This window comes from Melozone crissalis, unplaced genomic scaffold (genome assembly GCF_028551555.1).
Source record: "Melozone crissalis strain CALT ecotype California unplaced genomic scaffold, PUWL_Pcris_2 ptg000005l_1, whole genome shotgun sequence".
Taxonomy (NCBI): Eukaryota; Metazoa; Chordata; class Aves; order Passeriformes; family Passerellidae; genus Melozone; species Melozone crissalis.
Genome location: NW_026535783.1, coordinates 21,523,464 through 21,538,312, shown reverse-complemented (window position 1 = coordinate 21,538,312; position 14,849 = coordinate 21,523,464). Strand labels below are relative to the sequence as shown.

The 14,849-nt window shown below is 42.2% G+C and overlaps 1 protein-coding gene across 2 annotated transcripts in view; it reads right to left on the bottom strand.

Annotated features, from left to right (window-relative positions):
* The window catches only part of ECPAS (Ecm29 proteasome adaptor and scaffold), a 63,217-nt gene continuing 48,368 nt past the window's right edge, over window positions 1-14,849 (bottom strand). For both annotated transcript variants that reach the window (XM_054281806.1, XM_054281801.1), the window contains exons 39-49: window positions 14,313-14,404; window positions 14,157-14,223; window positions 13,731-13,922; window positions 12,544-12,752; window positions 12,023-12,066; window positions 11,308-11,500; window positions 10,617-10,761; window positions 5,095-5,200; window positions 4,871-4,959; window positions 3,624-3,695; window positions 1-2,815 (exon numbers count right to left, since the gene is read on the bottom strand). In XM_054281806.1, the coding sequence (XP_054137781.1) occupies window positions 2,676-2,815; window positions 3,624-3,695; window positions 4,871-4,959; window positions 5,095-5,200; window positions 10,617-10,761; window positions 11,308-11,500; window positions 12,023-12,066; window positions 12,544-12,752; window positions 13,731-13,922; window positions 14,157-14,223; window positions 14,313-14,404 (1,349 nt within the window). In that variant the 3' untranslated portion in view covers window positions 1-2,675. The remainder of the gene's footprint in view (window positions 2,816-3,623; window positions 3,696-4,870; window positions 4,960-5,094; window positions 5,201-10,616; window positions 10,762-11,307; window positions 11,501-12,022; window positions 12,067-12,543; window positions 12,753-13,730; window positions 13,923-14,156; window positions 14,224-14,312; window positions 14,405-14,849) is intronic.

Below are 14,849 nucleotides of genomic sequence, written 5' to 3'. Positions count from 1 at the left end.
TTACTCCAAGGAACAGGTCATGCAGCTTTTATTTAGTTTTTAGCTTTTTGGTAAGCAGGAGGGTTTTCTTTCAGTCAGACCATTCACATATTTGGACAGTACAGATTGCAATAAATTTGATGGAGATCTTGCAACATTAGAAAACTTTTCTCAATATACATCCATTTAAGCAACAGCTTGTAAGTCAGAGCAGGAGTGCTAGAGTCAATTCTGCACACTGCACTCCAGGTATACAAAGCATTGCAGCAGCACAAGAAATGCCCGTGCTGGGCAAAGTACAGTGTGTTTTACATAGTGCAATCACTTTTAGAGGAGAAACTCTAGGAAGGCCACATCTATTTTTTTTTTTTAATTCAATCAAGTTTACAAATGTGAGGGGGGTAGAAATCAAACCTCTGACTTAATTAACTTTTGTACAGGTAGGTTTTGTGTATAGGCACATGCTTTAGAGAGGAGCTCTGAATCTGCTCTGTAATCACGAGAAAGACATATTGCTTTGTGATTCAGAAAGTCTCATACCGTCTCTAACCTTCCTAACACTCTTGGCCAGAGTTGTTAATCCAGCTGTTTTATAGAGTTCCTAGAATACGCTCTTCCCTCTAGTGTAAATCCCCAATAGAGAAATTCAGGTTGCTATTGATAATGATTACAGTTATTCTACGTACAGTCATTTGACCATACTAGGCATTGCCTCTGAATACTCCAGTCCACAGTGAAAGCTCGAATTACCAGAGACATGGAGGCTCTTGCTTTTCTGTTACTGTCACTCACCAATATGAAAAAACCCAAGTCAGACAATGAACTGCTACAGCAAAGCATCACTGGTAATATTCACCTACTACAAAAAAAAAAAGAAGAGCACTCATGACACTACATGTCACAGTAAGCAAGTTTTTAAAGATACTGCAGAATGATTTGCCCAGTAAAATTTTAAAATGTACACTGTGCTCAATAGTTCACACTACACGTAAACAAAGAGCAGCTCCCTGCAACAAGGTGTAAATCAAAACATTGTAGCACCAGCTCCCAGCACCAAGGAGTTGCCCACTGACCAGTTCTAATGTACAATGCAATAGTGCTCGCTGAGGTTTCTGCTACACAAGAGCAACTGTGGGACAGCTCTGCCCATTTCTTCCTGACATTCTCTTACCAGGTGTGCACAAAATGCATTCTTCCCTACGGAGAGCAAGTCAGACAACAAGATTGTTACAGTACCAGAAAACACTGACTGGGGAATGGCACCTGAGGGGAAAGTAGGTACTGCATACCTGAACCTGAATAAATGGGCATGGAGGAAACATGATGTAATCTGAGCAATCATCTCCTTAAGAGAGCAGATCTGAAAGGAGCTGCAGACTGCAAAAAAAGAAAACAAGCCTTCTGGTGCTGAAAACCATGAACATGATATTGCCCACACTAATGATTTTATTTCACCATCAGCAAAGCATTTATCCCCAAAAAGTTGTACACATACTGGTCAGATTATGGAGCAGTGCTATCTTCACACTATTAAAGTTTGTTGTTATAGGGGTCAGATTTGTCTTTTGTCAGAGGAGGAGGAAAAAAAGGAGACAGGCAGCAGGGCCACATCACCATATAGCAATTTTACTCCTATGTTAATGCAGATATAATCTTCATAAGTGCAAATTGCTAGAAACCAGCATGACTTGGGCTCTGATAAATGACAGATGATTCCATTTCTTACAAATATTGACAAGTCTAAATTGTTACAGGTTTCCAAAGCAAGAACAGGTTTACGAACAGGAAGGGAATAAAACATTACCACTACTATTAAAAAATGTGTCATTTCAAACTTCAAACGCTCTTCAAAAACATACCTAAAAAAAATTGTTTTCCTTTTTTTTTATTTCCTGGAGCTAAGGAGTGTCCATGCAAAACAATTTTGAGAAGAGCAGTGTTCCACCTGGCTACCAACTAGGCTCAACTTTGTCCCACACAGCTCAGTAAAGTGCTCTCTTGTGCATCCTTTTAGGGAAAAATTTCTCATTTAAAGTTTGGGAGGCCAAGGTTGCCAGCTGGGGAAGGCATAGTCTCGGTCAATCCATGCTGAGGTCAGAGAAGGAGGAAGGAGTGAAGTTAACAGTACTCTGCCTTTCATAATGCACAGACAACAGGCTGCAAGGGAGGAGCAAGCAGAAGCAGAGGTGGGTGTCAGATGAAACCCTGCCCCTGGGAAACCACAGGAGTCGAACACAGGCCTCATCAAGGGAAGCATTTTGTTCCCTACAGATAACAAACACCAGCACTACTGGGGTAGACACCAGTTAACAGATCTCTACATACAAAAAATGTGAAAACGAAATATGGTTTTACCTTCTGTGCTGGTGGATTTTCAACAGTTTTTCTGAAGGACAAAGGGGGTCTGAGTAACATTCTTCTGCCTATTTAAAAAAAAATCTTGCCCTTGTGTTTTTTATGCTGCACACTTACAAACATTATAGGGCAGATGAGAGGTATTTGCTGATAAAACAACTAATGATCAGCTTAAGAGTAAAAATAATATTAATGGGGAAAAGAATTTAAGGCATTTTTTATTTTGGCCAGGAATGATGCATCCTACAGAGTAATCTTCATTTCCCCACTTGAGTTTTCAGACCACTGCACTTTTTTTGTTTTTGTTTTACATGGCACTTTGAAATTTATGTTTTACAAACTTAGTCAAGATTTTCAAGTGTTCTCTTCAACACAAATGCCCTCTCTTGTAGCTCAGGTCTGCTATCTGATGCCATCGTAGACAACGAACGCACAAGGTGTTCTCTGCTTTCCCGTGTCAGGCTTTCCCACTGCTGAGCTTCTGTGCAGATAAAGACAGACAGACATTGGACATGAACACCAGAAAACAAAACAAAAAATTCCAAAAGGACATTGCTTTCCCCAGACAGGCTATAAGAGTGACTGCTTCAACCTTTCACTCACAGTTCATTCTGCACTTCCAGGAGAACTCGTCACCTGGCTGCTCAGGTGCATGTGCTGCCTCCTAACAGGGAGTTGCACCTCTCTAGACCAGGTGTCATTGTCTAAGCCTGCAACGTCGGACCACAAGGACCTGAAGAGCCACATGTTTCCCATGTTGCAAATGGCTCATGAAAGAGGCTTGTAAGGTTTTTGCCAGAATAAAGGTAACATGAAATGCATACCAGAAACCCAAAGGAAAAATTTGCTACATAACAACTGCATATGAACCTGAGACCTAAGAAGACCTCACTCTATGAAGACAATTCTGCAAGTCTTGAATACTAAATAATAATGAGAAACAAAACTTGACACTGAAAATGTAAAAATCACTCTTCTGTACTAAAAGGAGCTCCCCCCTCCATGGAGTTTGAACATAACTCACGCAGATCCGACAAGACGGTTCTGTGAGCTCCATGTGGGACTCTCCTTGGCAAACATTTTCCTCACCAAAGGAAATACTATCCAATGGTACTTTAGAACTTGATATTAACTTCAAGGTCTCTCCTACTTCCAAGTCCCAGCTTCCCCAGAATCACCCAGTACTGCAAGCAGAAGGTAAAGTCATCTCTCCAGAGTTCCAGGCCATACAGCCAGGTGCCATCTTTACCAAGCAGTGGCTCTTCCAGGTGGCAAGGAAAAAGTCTCACCTTGTAGTCTGGTGAGCAGCAGTTGTATCACAGACAAAGCTTCTGTTCTTATGGATGTGTAGCTTTTGTTTTCTAAAAGATTTAAAGAAAACAGACAAGAAAACCCAAAACCACACTGAGAACCAAATGGATTAATCTTACAAAAAGCAGTCACCTCTGTGATCTCCAGACCACTTTTGCTAACACAGTTCACTGAGCTCTTGTTTGTGCTGTCAGTCTGCAGTTCCCACTTGAACACTAGGCACATTTGAATGGCAGAAAGTCAGCAACTGGAGGCTGACAAGTCAACTAAACCTTGTGCATTGCCTCTGCCACAGAGAAATTTGTATTCCTTACGTATTTCAGTGGAGAAAAAAATGCTGCCATAGCTGCAGGGTGATGGCAGACAACTTTTGTGTGTAACAGAATGTTCTAGTGAGTTGTACTGGTTGGAGACCATATAAATGTTAACAAGCAGGATTAAGTCAGGGTACATAAACCCCATGCCAGCCATCAAACACAAGCTTGTCACAAAAAGTTACTTGGTCTCTGAGCTAAAATCTTACTAAGATGAGACCCTAGTCCTCATTCCATGAGGACTGATACCTAAAAGAAACTTTCTCCAAAGGGGTCTCTGAATTGGTAGCTAGCACTAAAGTAAGTGCTGTCTTTTAGGCACATCTGAAACAAGACTACATGCAGGTACAAGATATGGGGCACTGTTAGAGTCACAGGACAAGTGGGAACACTACCAAAGTAACAGAGAGGCCCATTACTATCTGCATGACACAAGCAGCACTTATATATGGGTGCCCAGCTCCTGTAGAGCACAAACTGCCTCTGAGCCTTGGAGCTTCATGCACTGGCTATCTGAGAAAATTTGGGGTATCTTTTGGATACTATAATCTTGGATACATAATGCATATGTATCCAAGAAGTCTGAATGGTGGAGGAGAAAAGCCTGTGTTTCATTAAATCAGGATTGCTTCCTTGTGTGGTGAGAGGTTGCACGGTCTGCTGTCTGCCTCTCCCTGCCCTTGCAGAGCTCTCTTGCACCAGAGGAACACACTTCTCTCCGAACTGCACCCTGCATGCTGCTGTCTTGAACACTGCAACTTCACAGTAATCCCTACAGTGCAAGGAATGGCTAAATGTTACCTCTGACAACCTCTGCTTATTCTGCATTTCCTCTACCACACAAACCCCCAGAGGAAAACAGTATTACAAGCAATTCATCACCCATCACAAATAAGGAGAAGTCCATTTACCTAAAGAATGGGTGATAGAGGAACAGGTTTCCAACAGTATTTCTGTCAAAGCCACAGGGTCAGAGTGCTCCTCATCAAACAACATTAGCCTGTCAAATATAAAAACAGTCAGGCATCCTGCATCACTGGGACAGAAGTTTGCTCAACTTCTCCATTCATTCAGTGTCACAGAACAATTTCAAGGAAGAAAGAGAAGACAAGTGGACTGCAGAAAAAAGAATTACCCTTGAAAGTAGGCATTCATGGCTTGTAGCACTCCAAGCTGCACTTTCCACGTGCTGAGTTTCAGACGGTCACACATTAACTTGCAAAACTCTTGGCGATAGCAACCTACAGGAGAGCAAGCACATACATCACCGTATTACCACATGGAAAGGCAGAAGGAAACGCTCATCTGTCTCCAAAGTGCTCCTCAACAAGGGACATCAAGCATTTAATCACTGCATATGACCAAGTCAACATCCTGTAACAAGTGACCCTGAAAATCTTCATCACATCAACTCACTCATTACAAATGCTGGCAGACGAAACAGCTGCATTACATACTCTGGCATGCTAATAAAAGCAACCTTTTCCCAACCCGCTCCAGGTATTCCCAATTCTTGTACTAGCTTTGTTGCAAATCTAAATGTGAGCAGCAGAATTAGGCTTCTTTTCATTAGAAAAGCCACCTCACTCATCCTGCTTTGTTGGAGAGTTTTTCAGGAATGGCTTAAAGAAAGAGGCCATGAGACATACAATTGAGAGAAAAGTAGAAGAGAAAAGTAAAGCAGTTTCTAACAGTTCTCAGCCTTCTGATTTCTATAAACAATTAGACTCTCTCAGGCATCACTTTATAAACAATAAAGTTCTCAGGCTGTCTTCCCATAACAAGAAGAACACCGTCTCTGGGAAAAGCTGGCACCCTGAGAACTGATGAAGAAGTTTTGGGAACACTGGTTCTGTTTTTAATAAACAATTGTAGGTATTCTAAAACAAGAGGAGTGGTTAGAAATTTCTCTGTTAGCCTATCATGACATTGGATTACAGAATATGCATGAAGTTCGTTAGTACTGTTATATAAGGTGATTGATTGATCAATAAAGTTGGAGTTCGATGCATTAAAGGATGGTCGTCTCCCCTTCATCTCCAACAAATGGTCGACCCCGGACGTGATAGTCGAATTCGGACGTGCCGAATTACGAGGAGCGCTCTTGGGGATAACGGAATACCACGGGAGGTGAGGAAGGTGTCCAGGTTCCGAGGAGCAGCTGCGGAACGGCATTAAGCACGATAACAAAGCGGACGGAGTCTGCCGACAAAGCGGACAGAGTCTGCCGATTCGTGCCGGCCCTAGGCGACCGTAAAAGACGGGTCCTAGCTTGGTACGTGTGGCCGACGCCGGAGGTGCTGCAGAGCGCGCTCATTTATATAGGTATGGACCGGCAAGCCGCATAGAACTTTTTATTACTTTCTTGCAAAAAAGGCAAATTAAGGGAATGAATTGGCAAAAGGAATTAACAGGACTTTGGACTTACGGCTATGATAAAGGGATTTTCCGTAAGGTTTACGACTTAACGGCATGGCGTGAATTCGGTGATTTATTGTCAGAAGCTGCTTTAGAGAGTGATAAAACTGCCAAGAAGCTAAGCAAGCCATGGCGAGTGATGTATGGTGCGCTGTGTTACTATCTCTCTGAGTGCAAAACAGCGGCCGCAGCTCATGGCGCTTGCGGGGCTGTGCTACTCCGAACTCGGCACGGGCGCGCCGCCATGGCGAGCAGTCGCGGGGAGCGACCGCCTGAATTGCTGCGGAGGCAGCGGCGGGGAGAGCGGAGCCGCCGCGCGGAAGGAGCCGCCGCCGCGGGAGCCGCGCCGGGAGCGACCGAAGCGCGCCGCGGGGGGAGCGACCGAAGAAGCCGGCACCGCGGGAGCCGAGCGCCGCGGGGGGAGCGAAGGAGCCGCGCCACCGCGGGGGGAGCCACGCGTGCAGCGGTGCCTGCAGCAGTCAGCCGGCAAACAGTGAGTAAACAAAGAGCCCAGCGCGGGGGGGGAGTTTTCGCCCGCTCCGGCATACGCGCCGCGGGACCAGAGCGCTTTTTCAAGCGGGAGCGTTTCTCCCTCCCCCCACAGCCAGCAAAAGCTACAGTTTAAGACTTAACAGTCGTAATAATTGTGAACTTTTGCCAACAAAAGGGAAAGATCTCTGCTGAAATTGAGAGACCAGTGATGGTAAACAAGCGAAGTTAAAGAGACTTTTGATCTTCCCGGCACAAACTGTGAAACAGAAATCAGCGTAAATGAATGCAAGAGTCAAATTTCAGTCGATTTGGCTCAGCATTGGTTATGCTGTTTTAAAATCACCTGTATTAATAGAGACTGCAAACATCAGAAGCATAGACTCTAATCGGTGGAACATCAAACTCTGAGATTGCATTTTGAAAGGTTTAAAATTGTTTAAGATGTGTTAAAGTGATTGTAGAAGTAAGATGTAATGACTGTGTTTTTTGTATTCTCTAAGCTTTGTTTAGATGTGATAGATGTAAAAGCAAGCACTGAATTCAAAAGAATTTTTTCACAGGTATACCTTAAATAAATTTATGTTTAAGTGTATTTAAGTATAAAAATGCTGCAGCAAAAACATGAGAAAGGTTATTTTAGCTTAATATTTTGGAATCAGGCCTGTAAGTAAGTTATAGTAAATGCTATATTTTATTTCTATAGTAAGTTTTATCTCTTATTAAGTAGTTTAAGTTAAATCATCTATCAAATGCCATTAAGTGTTAAATACTATTAAGGTTAAGATAGTTAAGTTTATTCTCGGTTAAGTTCGAGGTCCGTTGAGTTTGAATTATATATAGATTTAAGTTATGTAGGATTTGAAGCCAGTTAAGTTCTGTTAAAATTGGATTCCGTTGAGTTTGAGTGTTATTAAGTTCGGGTAAAGCTAGATTCTGTTTAGATTATATTAGGTTAAGGTATGTAGAATTTAAAAGTCAGGTAAATTTTGTTATAGATAAGTTTTATTAGATTTAAGTGATTTTACATGTTTTGCAAATAAGTCTGCTATAATTAGTCTCGTTAGACTTCCCAGAGGATGAATGAGTAACTGAAATTAACTTTATTTTAATAATTCCATTTAGTATATTTATTTTAGGCATAATTTCCTCAAAGCAGTTAATCCTGTAAATTACTTTCATATATTATAAAATTCTTGGAGCATTAATTTATTGCTGCTTTCTAAATCTGTATCTTCTAGAACACTTTTTAAAAAAAAAGTTATGAGTTTTCAAGTGACATCTTGTCTCCAATTGCAAAGGCTATTAATTCTCTGAATATGAATCAAATATTATTTCCTACTGGGAGCTGAAAGCTGGAAGCCATACTCATTTGTTAGGAAGATTTGTTAAAGTTTTGCTCCAAGTGTTTCTATTAGATAAAAATAGGTCTTACATTGGTATTGATTGTCTGTGTCACAGAACACACCAGTAAAAAGATAAAAATGGAAAAAACCCTAAGCATCTTTTGTTTGCTGGGGTCCTATTTATTTGCAAAAAAGATACTACAGTGAGTCCTGCTCCTTACTGAGAAATAGCTTTAGTTTCTCAGATCATGCTTTTACAGAAGTGTGCAAGTTAATTATCTAGTGATCTCTGTTTATCAATTTTAAAAATACGAGAATGACAAATGTTTGCCCTCTACTCTGTACTGGTGTCTCTGTCCTACTTGCTAGTCTGCTGTATGACATCTTTCTGTTAGTTCTGTAAATTTTAAGTTAAATATTTTAAGTGCTTTAAATGCATACTACTTTTTCACCACTCCAAATTAACAAAGGACTGAGAATTGCCCAGCTGATGCCATTTGAGCCAAATGACTAAAGGATTACAGACTGAAAACTGACTTTGAACCTTTCTGAGAGACCCATGAAAAAGGTGGATGTGATAATTTCAAGGACAGAAAGAATCATTTTCAGACTTTTTCACCTCCTCTCCAGGTTCGCATGAATGAAAACAGCTAACAGCTTTCTTTTCTTAGTCCAATTACCACCTGTTGTGCAATGCCTGATAAGGCCTTAACACGCCGTTGCCGGACGACCAGAGAACTGATTGACATTATTGAATCATTATCATCTTTACATATACGAGGACTGGCAAAAGAGGACTGTTTTGAATATCACCGCCTAAATTGTGCTGCTTGGGTTGCACTGTGTTGTAGGGGTTGTGATCAGTTGTTACTTTTTCATTTATGGTGCCACACCTGTAATTATAGGCACATCTGGGAACATAATTGGGAGCAGGCACTACGGAATGAGACAGGGCTAAACACTGCCTCAGTTTTAGACCTTTATGAATCTCATGAGCAGTAAATCTTAGCTTATTATCAGTGAGAGGTACAGTGTATTTTGAAAGGGGTTAAAGCTCAAAGTGCATCATATATAGCCTCGATAGGGTGTAGAAAACTGGTGCCTTTAACACAACATTCTTTTGTAGGTCCTATAAGAGGAGATCCCAATCAAGCATTAGATAACTGCATTACAAGGTTACAAAGGTGTGGTTTTCAGGTGTCAGGAACAGTAAGGTTAAAAACTGAGAAGAAAAAGAAGGTCAATATAAAAACACAGAAAAATAAAGTTCACTTTTGTTATCTTGCTTAGTATAGTAGTAGCTGAAGAATTAAAGGTAGCACATTTTAGTCAACCTAGAGATAATGTATGGATAACACTTGCTAGCACAAGGCCATGGGTGTGAAGAGTTTGAAGGGATGTGTTGCATGAACTTATCTGATCATTCTGTATCTATTCATGCTAAGTTAAAAGAGCTACGACTGGGGCTTAACAGCCTTAAGGAAGAAGAAGGATTGGGAATTGATGAATGGCTTAAAAGCTTAGGATTGGGACCATGGTTAAGAAACTTTGTAATATATGTTATAGGGATATTAGGTGTACTTTTATTGCTTTTACTTATCTTACCTTGCTTCTGCAGCTGTATCCAAAAGATGGTTGGTAGAATGATAGGGAAGACCTGGCAAACTAACCTCTTTTCTCTCAAAGAAAAAAACAGGGGAAATGTTGGAGAGTTTTTCAGGAATGGCTTAAAGAAAGAGGCCATGAGACATACAATTGAGAGAAAAGTAGAAGAGAAAAGTAAAGCAGTTTCTAACAGTTCTCAGCCTTCTGATTTCTATAAACAATTAGACTCTCTCAGGCATCACTTTATAAACAATAAAGTTCTCAGGCTGTCTTCCCATAACAAGAAGAACACCGTCTCTGGGAAAAGCTGGCACCCTGAGAACTGATGAAGAAGTTTTGGGAACACTGGTTCTGTTTTTAATAAACAATTGTAGGTATTCTAAAACAAGAGGAGTGGTTAGAAATTTCTCTGTTAGCCTATCATGACATTGGATTACAGAATATGCATGAAGTTCGTTAGTACTGTTATATAAGGTGATTGATTGATCAATAAAGTTGGAGTTCGATGCATTAAAGGATGGTCGTCTCTCCTTCATCTCCAACACTGCTTATCTATAAACTCAGAACATTTTCGTGAAGTGAATTTAAGACAACAGTAACGATTTTTCCCAAGGATGGGTTATTTTGCATGAAAGCAGTTGGGGCAGCTATCTCAATGAAGATCCTCACAATCTGCCTGCAGCGAGATCCTGCATCTTCTCCTGCACTTTTCTCAATCTCATGTGATCTCCAGGTCCTTCCCTTCTGCTTTTCATTTTAAGAAAAAATAGTTTGTTCTGCATGTCATCAGCTGACTTACGCTGTGTCTCCAGGCTCCTCGGCCAGGCTTTGCCCAGGGTCTCGAAGGCACAGATCAGGGACTCCATCTGAACCTCTTTCTCCCTCATGTCCTCATCCTCTTCATCGTGCTTTGGAAAAGCTGTTCCCATGCTCTCCAGAGAGTTCTGCAGAGGCCACGAGGGAAGGTGTGACTGACAGAAGGACGAAGGCGGGCTAGGCACACCCTGCAGTGCAGCTCTGTTCCCTGCAGCCGCACACACCAGCCATCACGCCCAGCTCTGGCGCCGCCGGGGCACAGCGGGCTCTGTGGCCTGGCACCCAGCACAGTGCCTGTGCTACACCAGTCCCACCCCCAGAGCTGCAAGGCTCTGCTGATACTAAACACAAGCACTCTACACAGCTTCCCAGGAGCCTTTTGCTGCCTGTAGAGCTGTCAGGAATTAACTTTTCAAGTGGTAACAGGATAGTGGGGCAGGATTCTGTCTAAAGAACAGTTGGGCTAATTCAGAATTTGGGCAGCACAGGTAGAACCACCCCAGGGCTCACCACTGTCTGGTATTCAGCCCCACCAAAAATCTGTCTGTGTGGGGAATCTCTCATATCATCAGCCCTTTGGGCAGAAGTCTGGCATGCAGCCAGCATCACTGGGACTATCACCACTTGGGTGTTCTGCTCTGAAAGAGAGAAAACTCAAGAAGTTGAACTGTCACCTTCTTTATCATGGGGAAGATGATATCAGCAAGTTCCTGGAACCGGTCTTCCTTTGTTGCCTGCAGCACCTCAGCTGCACAGCGCAGTGCCACCATCTTATACTTCAGGTTTTCTTTACGACATTCTTTCAGGAGAGCCTGGACAACATCTGTGATGGTGGGCTGACCTGGCACTGACTTCTGCAGCTCTGCACTGAAATGCAAGGCACATGGACACCATCATGTTAATCTCTTCCCAAAATCCACTGTTCCCAGAGAGGAATTAATTCCTGTGTCCAGGCACTCAGTCGCCTACCAGTAATTGTAACAGGGGTCTTTCTCACTGTTTGTCTGCTCTCCCTGTTTTATTCTCTTCTTTTCTCATATGCTTCCAAGGCACTTACACCCTCACTACTCTTTTACTTCTTCCTCTTTTTCCCATTTAAGGTCTCAATCTTCCCCCTTAGTCTCTGCTTTCCTCTTAGCAATTGTGGCCTCTCAACATCCTCCTCTTCCTCTCTAAATCAACCATTTGCTTCTGTAGGTGTCTCTGAAGCATCACTTGCTTCTCACATAAGAGGAGCTCCTCACTTGCTCTCTGCTGATAAGAGATCAGGATGGTGATGACAAACCTTCTATAATATCTCCTTAGTACTCTATATGCAATAACACTGTACAACAACCTCCCTTTTGAGATCTCAGATCCTGAGGGTACCACCTCCTTCAAGCCACTTACCTGCACGCAGAAACAACACTGGCAATGGCCTTTAACAGCTCCTCCTGCAATGACAGAAGAGACATCACTGAGAAGTGCCACAGAGCCAAAATGCACAGTCCTGCTGCACAGGGCAAACCTTTGTGCTCTTCTGCAAGGGGCACTGGGGACACATGCCTGTGACACCAGTTCGGAGAAGCAATGTCTGTCTATCTCTTGCCACTCCTCCTTCAGAGGACTTAGCCTTCAATCTGCACAGAACTGGCAGCAAAAAGGGGCTGTGCACATGCTAGTATCCCTCCAGGCTAGAAATGGTGCAGTGGAATTTGTCTAAGTGGGAACCCAACTCCAAAGCATTCTGAATTTCACCTACCTATCTTCCCAGTCATTTCTGTAGCTGCTAAATGCAGGACAAAAGGCAGACTACCTGCATCAGCATTCTTATTGTGCTGCTCTGCAGCAGAGAACATTGCATTTCCTGACTTAAGGGCTGCACGCTGCTGGGCTCACAGCCAACCATGAGGTGACAATTCCCTCTTTACCTTCCCAGTCCAGGTTCTCCCTGGCAGGCCTTGCAGCAGTGCAGAGAGCACCATTCCCAGATGTGGCGGTACAAGGGAGCTGGTCTGTTTAGCAATTGATGCCATGGCAGCTGCTCCCTGAGCTTTCATCTTCCAGGACTGCGACTGCAGAGCCTTCTGGGTGATGGATATTAACTCCTGCAAATACAGTCTGATCCCACCTTGAGTACCTGCATGTCAAATGGAGGGAAACTATAATTTTGCTACAAAACAAACATACCTTTGATCTTAGTAAAAAAAATAATCCCAAAAACAACAAAAACCACCACAAGTGAACAAGACCAGTGCTACCCTGGAAAACACAAAAAGAACCAGTTATAGATCTCTTGGGTTTTTTGCTATGAGATACATCAGAAAGGTCCACTGCAGGCAAAAGCGTGTAGAATTCCTCCTAGCCTGAAGGTGGGTTCTTTTCTAGGGGTTCCAAACATACAGTCTTTTTTGAGTATTTAGACAGAGAGCTTATGTCAGTCCTTCCATATAGCAGACACTAGACATTGTGTTAGCCTGTTTCTAAGGAATATAATGTCTTTTTTTTTTTTTTTTCTTCCAAGAACAGATCACTAGAAAACCTTTTCCAGCTTCTTTCTCAGACTCCTGAAAAATCATCTGAGGACTGAGGAACCAAATCTGAAATCTGAAAGAGTCAGCAAGACAATACTATAATGTATCCAGATCTTCATCTATAGAAAGAACTGCACTTCTATAGCATAAATTCATTCATTGAATCTAAAACCAGAGGTATTGTCACAGAGATCTCCTAAAGAGAGAAAGGGCAAAGCCCCTGAAACTTTGAAGTGAGCAGCAGCCCCATATATAGAGGGCATATAAGGCTGGCATAAAAATTTCCAAAGATGTCCAATCACCTGCACGATCAGGGCCATATTACAGTGGCACTCAGTGTATCACAATTTTAAAATACTTCTACTGTGTCTGTCCACCCTTGTGATCAGTGCCCCTGTAATTATTTTAAATAGCCAGAAAAGGCAGACTTCATACAAGAAATCTAGAGCAAGGAAGAAAATAGAAACAAACTTCCCAAATCTCTTACCATGAAAACTCTGTATTTTCAAAATGGAATTCCAGAAAGTATGCTATTTCTTGTCCCATGCTTTCCTGAAAGCTTTACTATTCTTAATACAACGTACCAGGTACATTTTCCTGCCAAACTTCAGTCCACAGAGTAGAATTCTCTTTCTCTCCTTTCTCTTCTTCAGGAACTTCATGCATCCCAAGAAAAGCCAATGGCAGCACTTGCTTGGCATGGTTCTTCAGTACATCTGGGCTGTAGCGTCCCATAGCATGCACAGTTAAAGCACAGCCTGCTCTGTAAACTGGCTCTGAAAGAGCAAAACAAGCATCTTATGACTGGCAAGCAGGATTATCCTTTTAACTGCTTGGTTTGCCTCTTGGAAAGCAGGGTAATGCACAGTATCGTGTAACATTGTATAGGAATTATTCAGCCAGTGAAACCAAGCATCAGGACATAGAAATGTTTCTTTACTAGCTTTTGATGTCACCAGGAACTTTTTCTGCACTGTATTCTGTAAGTGAATACCTCAAAAGCAACACACCTTCCTTCTCCATGTACCAGCTGCTGAGTTTGTGCAGCAGCTTCTCAGTGCTACTGTCTCGGGAAGTCTGTAAAGAAGGAAGAGACTCAAATTATTCAAACGCTTCAAAGAAGACCACCTATAAAGAAGCAAAATAAAACTTAAAGCCCAACTTACCCTGACTAGATGCCCCATAGCAAAGGCAAAAGACTTCTGTACCACACTGTTGCGATCAGTCAAGCCACTAAGTAAAGCACTCATAAGTTTGCCTGTTGGAAGAGACTTTACTTTATCAGAAACATTATGTTTGGTCACTCTGGCAAGAATTGCAATAACCTGCATTTCATTAGATTGCCTGAATTTATGCCTTTTTCCTCACTGCATGTATGTGGGGTTATTAACGCTCTAAGTCCTTATGTTTAAACTAGTGCTAGTGTTTTGCACACCTTGACTGATAATGTTTCTATATGCAAGCACTCCATGCTTTCAGCTTCATTTCTGTTTTGCAACAGAAAGGTGAGGTTCTTTCTACTATCACAAGAGACTCAATGAAGCAAAGTTGCTGTTCATGGTCCACCCATAGCTCAAGTTGAAAGAACAATGCATAGTGGCAGTGCTGCACTAACATAGGCATTGCTAGACTGCTCCAAGAAAAACCAGAAATATTTTTGCCTATTCCTACTCAGTGCTAGTGAATTCCCTCAACTCCTTCCT